General features: G+C 34.4%; 1 protein-coding gene across 3 annotated transcripts in view; it reads left to right on the top strand.

Annotated features, from left to right (window-relative positions):
* LOC117168378 (nuclear factor of activated T-cells 5) overlaps window positions 1-7,458 on the top strand; it is a 246,522-nt gene that overhangs the window by 129,797 nt on the left and 109,267 nt on the right. For 2 of the 3 annotated variants that reach the window (XM_033353984.1, XM_033353982.1), the window contains exon 1: window positions 3,255-3,417. The exons of the other annotated variant lie outside the window; for it this stretch is intronic. In XM_033353984.1, coding sequence (XP_033209875.1) covers window positions 3,279-3,417 — 139 coding nt within the window. In that variant the 5' untranslated portion in view covers window positions 3,255-3,278. Of the gene's footprint in view, window positions 1-3,254; window positions 3,418-7,458 lie in introns of those variants that run through there. 3 annotated transcript variants of the gene reach the window in all.

Below are 7,458 nucleotides of genomic sequence, written 5' to 3'. Positions count from 1 at the left end.
AAAGAGGGAGCTCTTCTTAATATTTTGACACAAAAATCATGTCGATACACCTTACCGACTGCGAGTAAAGCCACCCACGCTTTAACTTGACAGACTGTATAAATCTTATGTCATTTTCAAAAAATTTTAAAGTTCATAACGATTTTTACATTAAAAAATTGTAAATAATATTACTCCTCACAAAATCACTTGTAAAATTACTTTTTTTATTAAAAAATAATTAATAATTAAAGTGTTTAATTTTAAAATTAATGAAAGTGGTCCGAGGCGATGCATGACAAAGGCACTGCTTTTCAATTTGTATTTTTTATTCGTTATTAATTGCTTTACCATATTTAATTATTTACGAAATTGAAACATAAAGGTTCACATTATTTACATACGAATTTATATTGTAGTATTTCGCAACGTATGGGGTGTACTTTAATGAAAAAAACATGTCATATTCCGCACCGGTCTCTCTTCTCTTTTCATGACAAACTTCAGCTAGTCTTGCGGCCAAATGCAATAAATACGTCGAAACTGGATTGCAATCCTGTTTTGGTTCCGACCTTTAACTCATATGCAGTCCCTCCGAACGTAAACAGTCAGGGCCGTGTCGCAATGTTGCGCAATATGACGTAGTTACCAGTCAGACCGTTAGGGTACTACGCTTTTTCACTATGCTACTATTATGTTCTATTATGTTTGTTTAATATGTAACTATCTGACGGTTTTTGTACAAATACTAACTGTTTTACACACCATAAATAAACCACCATAAATAAAAAAGTTATTACAATTCGTAAATAGTCAAAAATAGTTTTAAAAAAAATGGCAATCTCTTTTATTTGATTGAACTTTATAACATTATAACAATTTAGTTATGAGAAAACAAATATTCGTCCGGCCATTGATACATGTTAGGAGACAGGTGTACGTACTCTGCGTGTTAAATTTATCAATTAAATAAATATTACAATAACACTTTTTTTATTCTGTAAAATTTTGTTCATAAGGTACTCCCCGAAGTGTTCAAATCTCCTTAATTCCTCTTTTTGAGTTCCCCTCGATTAACCTTTATTAAACTTTTCCTTATAGATGCAGAACTTCACATTAAAAATGAGTTTTAAAATATAAATACAGTAAACTTCCACCTATGTCCCCCGCCGTAAAACGTATACGCTCACGAATGTCCCCGTGTGGAGGGATCTGCACCTCTACTGCGATTCGTCAGTATATTTGTATCCAGCAACGTTCATTGGCTGCCGCAGGCGTGTATCGATACGCCCAGTGTAAGAAAATTTTCCAACTCTACATGTGCCAAAAAGCGCGGGTCTATTTTGAATCAATAAATATATACTATCAATAATAATGCTTTTCGGCATATGCGCAGTTAAAGCAGTCGCGATCTGTTAGCATGCGATTGATTGGCATGACTGATTTTTTATTCGCTTGAAATAGTACAATTTGTCAACTAAAAATTAATATAATAGAATGAAAAACAGACTCAAATATTTCGCGGCATATTGAGTATTGCAGCATGACCTCACTGTCATGGACGAATGGGTGAAAATGTCAGGAAGGTTAGCACAGTTGTTGACAACTGTTCATATACGTATAATATATTTGACATAGCAATGCGGACAAATTGTTCGATAAAATAATCTAAAATTACAAGTAAGTTAGAAAGGTCTGAATTCTCAAATGTATCATGCTACGATTGGTGGAAATGTAAACCGCGCCAGGAAGGTTACATGATCTTTAATACCAACATGGCTCTGCACATTAGAGATCTTTCAGTGTCACAAAATAAAATATCCAAATTTTGAGATTAGTGTGTCAGATCGTGTACTCATCTCAAATTTCGGACAGTTGATTGTATTGCGGGACACAGAAAGGTCATCAATCGACAAAATAATGGAACATGACTGAGAAAGTACATTCTACACTTGAAGAATTTTACTATTATGACATTTACGAATTACTTTCACGTTTAGAATATTTTCTCGAAAAAGTGATCTGCATTCCCATGACATCATATTAAAATACTCAGTTCAAACTTCCCGCTTCCCGAACTAGATGCGCGGGGACATAAGTGGAAGTTCACTGTATTTGCACATATTTTTACCTTGTATAACCGAAAGGGATCGACTTTTTGAATTCGCACGAAGTGACATGCGGCCACGTATACGGATCACTTAACTTCCGAATTGACATGACAAGGTCTATTGTCTAAAATTTCGAATAACTTCAAATTCTCATACTTTCGTAGTTTCTGATCACTTTATTTATGAGATACGTATGAAAGTTGAGGTAGTCTTACTATTGGTCGATCGTAATTGATGCTAGCCGTGATAGCATGTATAACGTGAACAGAAGACGAAAATACAAACAATAGCAAAAAGGATGGGTCATCAATGATGAATCAATGGGTTCATAACATTCCCTACACTAGCTAGTGTAAAGCTAGACTTCAGCAAGAGCAATAATTGCCTTTATATTTATACTTTCACACGATTCTTATTTTGGAAAATTAGCGAGGAACGAGAAATATGACGATGCTACGTCTATGGCTATAGATACTCGCATGTACATAGCTACATGCATATCAAATACATGATTTTGTTATACACTCTGTCTGTAATTATCTTCTGCTGATTGGGCACCTTCGTTGCGGGTGTCCAAGTGCGTAAAGCGGATTGTGTCGCTTCGGCCTCGGCGGGGTAAAGAGAGGAATCTCGCAGCGAGCATGATGAGGAGTAGGTGGCGGTGGAGGAGTGTTAAGGAACGAAAGGAAGGGGGCAGATGGGTTAGTGGAAGGGGCTGTTTACTTGCTATTCACTATGGAAGGCTCATGCCGAGATCTGCGATGCAATCGACAAGCGCAACCACCAGTTTGAATTTGTCTCTCCCTGCTGAAGGATCGCGTTTAATTAATGCTTTTGTTATTTATGTATACTGGCAAAAGTCGCGAGAACAAATTGATAGTGAAAGAAGGACAATACGTGCGTTATTATATAAGTTTTTCTTAACCATGGATGAAAAATCGTGATGGATTGTCGACGACTCTGGACTCTTGCAGATGATGGTGAAGAGGAAGAACACGAGGGACACTTCGCATTGACTAAGAAACGCCGAATGTGTGATCGAGTGAACTTATATCACGAGAACCGATCGGTGTTTTTCGGTGTGTGCATCGTGTCTCCAAGTGTGGACTACGACAATAGTAATCACTTTTTTTTGTAAAACGTAAATGTGCTCTCGAGTGTGAGCTAAAGAAGCGTATAGTTGCTTGAATGGCTCCTGACTTTGAAAAGAAGAGGGAAACGAGGAGGTCCAGCGGATCGGATTCCGAGGCTTCTTTCCTCAACGGAGCTGGAGGGATGCTCTTTCTCAGGTGCACAGGAAACTCCCTGACGGATTTTTATCGTCACGGTAACCACGTGATTACTTCTTTGCGACCTAGTGTATCATATTTGGTACACACTGCATAGGCTGTATACAACGTTTTTATTTTCATATTTATTTTATTGCTATCACATCCATATCCTTCGAGGTATGTTGTTGTTGATTGATACTTTGGTTGATGTCGTTGCTAATCTAGTTCTCGTGTGACAAGTTCTTCGAGACGTTTCTCTCCCAGGAATTTCAAACAGGAATGTGTTTGTAAGGTAGGTTTGTGCCAAATTGATCTTTCTTTCAGCACCAATTTGTTTGCTGTTCATTTGTTAGATTCAGCAATTCTAAACTGAGTCTTAACTTTCTGGGGCTCTGCGGAGATACGCTTATTTATGATATATGCAGGTCACTCTTCTATGATCATCCTGCATTGGTGATTCATTTGACCCATATTTTCTTGATCATTCAGATGTCTTTGTTATAACACTTTCATGTTAGAAGTAACAAATTCATTTAATTTGAATAAAAACTCAAGAAGGGTCGATCAAAAATACGTAACGCCCTTTTCTGTCACCCTCCCCCTCCCTCTACACCCCGCATACGTTATGCATTTTCTGTAGTAAGAATATGTAACTTTAACATTAGCGTAAGGATCATGGTGACATCCCTCCCTCTAAACGCATCACATATTTTTTGAACGACACCAGACCGCAAACACTCTCTACTTAATAGCATTTGTCAATTGTTTGCAACCTTACCCAAGAAATATTAAAATATTATACAATTTCATTAGTATAAATAAAAGGGAAAGCTGAACTTTGTCTCTACTACGTTGTTTATTGAAGCCTATATGACCGCCGGCTAAAAACTATCTTTATCGATATTTATCCTGTAGACCAATAACTTCTTAATGACCAAAAGATTGAACGATAATTAGAAGAAAGAATGACTTCATATACATAACTTGAATCGCTTCTTGTTTTAAGTATTGAAAAGAAATTTCTCGAATTTTTTCGAACAGATATTAATTCTTAGATATTTTTGAACATCGAATCATTCACTAAATGATTGTCCTTTTTTCAATTTCATATCTTCACAATACAATTTCTTAGTTTGAAATATAAAAATATTTAACTTATTTAGATCCAATATTATTTTATATATCAATAACTTCCTCTTATTCTATCGATTCCAGTGAAGAATTCTGATAATAGGTCTATAGGGATTGAATAACAACTCTAGGAAAGTAACAATAAGTAGACGGCGAATCAAAAACATTATAGTGTCTCAATTTTTTAAAAACGAATTTGATTATTTAGCAAGCTATTAATTTTTGCACAATTAAAACATCGCACACTTCTCTATATTACACTGTCCAACAAAATGTGAGTTATATGTCTATTATGTGGTAGGTGTCGCGTTTAACCCTCATCACTTATACCTCTGAAAAATTACATATTACCTACATGGGGTCAAATTGACTCTAGCTGACTTTGAAACGTTGTCATACTGATTGTATGCATGGTTTCAACTTGGAAAAATTCACAGACGCTATTTAATATATAAAAATTAGAATCTGATTGTTTTTTTATAATGAAAATTATTCAGAGAGGTATACAAGAATTTTCAGAATTAAAAAGTTATTCAAAAATTAATTTTTCATTTAAAAATTCATAACGTCCACAATTTTTATTATTCATAGCTAAAATTTGTTTTGGGTACTCTGCTAATATCGTGTATCAATAAAAAAAGTCGTATAGGTAAGTCTGATTAAAAAAGTATTATTATTTTGAAAATCGTGTGGGAGGTAGATGTGAGTACTCGAGTTTGAGATATTCTCGTAATATGAGAAAGCGGGGTATCAGCTAAACTAAGAGACCCACTCCGTTGGTTCTATCACTAACTTGTAGCTCTTGAAGAAAGAGTAATTTCGTGGTATAGTCCATTTTTCATTGGGCTTCTAAAGATTATAGGCGAACTTTTTGTGAAATCGATGGTGGTCGAGTTCTTGGAAGGGAATTCTTTAAACCCTATTTATTATTATTTATTATTATTTATTTATTATTTATTATGACTACTGCAAAAACTAAATATATCTAAATAGTAAATTTATACTTCTGAAACATAGAATGAAGTTTCTCATTAAAAATAATACTTTATTTTGCATTTTATTAGCTATTTCCTGGGGTATCTCATATTGTGAGAATAGTTTCACGAGTTTGAAAAAAGCACTTTTTTGCATTGGTGGATTGTATTTTCAGCATAAAAAAAATTGTTAATAAAATTTTTTATTTGAGCTTCTTATGACCAACTAAATTTCCTTTAAAATAACAAATTCAATATTTTGATCTATTTTTATTCATATGAAAGTGTTTCTAATTGGGTTAAAATTTGTTATCTAAAGGAGCAGTATAATAAATTAGGAAACTGAAAAAATGGTATTTTTACTCTTCGCCTACACAGTTAAGGCATAATGAATCGTGATGCTTTGCACACATGGGACCCTGGAACGATGGACATAATATTATGACTCAAAATGTTAAAAATATCAAATTGTAGGCTAGGAAAAAAATACATATTTGTATATTCGATATAGTTACACTTGTCATGATTATTTGAGTACAAAAAACACTAAACTAAAATCTTGGATTTTTATGGATCTCGAGCACTACACTTATATGGAGTCAGAATGACTCCAAAAAATTATTAACATTTTGTTTATTCAACTACAAAAGTAGCATAGGCACTTAGGCTCAATAGTAGCATATTGAGCGTATATTAGAGACCTCAAACTCTTACCAAATGGCAGCACAGTTCCTAATTTAAACGCGCTCCTATTCAAATTTTAGTATGAAGTTGATGTTGGGGTCAGTCTGACCCCATGTAAGTGATGATGACTAACGCGTAATTATTCGTGTTGAATTCAAATCAATTCTACTCTTTAAACTTGAATTAGTTAAAAATGACTAATTGAAAAGCAAAAAAATCCGTCACTGTTCGAGAAGTGATTATTCAACTAATAACTGAAGTTCGAGAAGTCAAATGGGCCTATGAGCCCTTTTCCAAATTTTACAGATCGTCGATAAAACGTTGGCATTTCGCCATTTTCGGCTAAAATTATAAATTTTAGAAAATGCTTTCTTTAACTGAAGCACGTTTGTATTCAAAAATACACTTTTTTATTTGGAAATTATTAGATTTATGAGCCACAGAAGTTCCGCCGGGGCCTAAGTCGAGGGGTATTGTGGAATCAAAAGGGCCTAACTCAACAAGCCATGAACGTTAACTCTTGAGGATACTCGTCGCTTTTCTTGCCATTCTCTCTTACTCTGCCAAATTTCGTCACAACGAGTTGATTTTTATACGAAAATAATTAGAGCACTTCCTTCAATATGCCCCGTTTGCATTTTTCGTAATTTTTGTATTACAAAAACTTACGTGGTTTATAAACAGAAATGCGTTTCTATTTACAGCGACGTTTTCGGTCGTCAGGGAGAATATATAAGGGAAAATAGTAATTATTGACCGAACATCGATAACTTACAGTCTAAAGTTGCACTTTTCTTCACTAGATGTTGCAATGTGCTATTCATGTCATCTAAAATATAGAAAAACATGACAAAAAAAGTTCTTCCATAAAGCGCAATGTTAAAGAGCGGTGACTCAGGTCCGTTTCATTGCACAGCAACCCTCGACTTAGGACTTTTATGGATAGTTCATTTTTTACCTACGTGTCAGGTCTTTGAGATCTGTTTAACTTAATTAAAACGCCGGCTCGTAGAAGAGCATATGAAGTCTGGTTTTTGGTGGTGGGAAGGTTTCGCGGCATTTTTGAAAACATTTAGTAAATTTAATTTTTTAAACATATTCTTGTTCGAAATTCAAATGCACATATTTGTTTTCCTCTTAAAAAAAGGTTAAACTCTTTTCATTTTCGAAATTATTTCAATAAGAACGAATTTTGGCAAATCTACTTTAGCGGGAAATCCCTAATGGACAAAGTAAGTAACGAGATAATTCTAAAAGAATGTGGTGCAGAAGAGACGCTAGTAGACACATGGGAAAGAAATCGATTAA

This window comes from Belonocnema kinseyi, chromosome 2, assembly GCF_010883055.1.
Source record: "Belonocnema kinseyi isolate 2016_QV_RU_SX_M_011 chromosome 2, B_treatae_v1, whole genome shotgun sequence".
In the NCBI taxonomy this organism is placed as follows: Eukaryota; Metazoa; Arthropoda; class Insecta; order Hymenoptera; family Cynipidae; genus Belonocnema; species Belonocnema kinseyi.
Note: the sequence above shows the minus strand (reverse complement) of the source record. Positions and strands in the feature narration are given on the sequence as shown.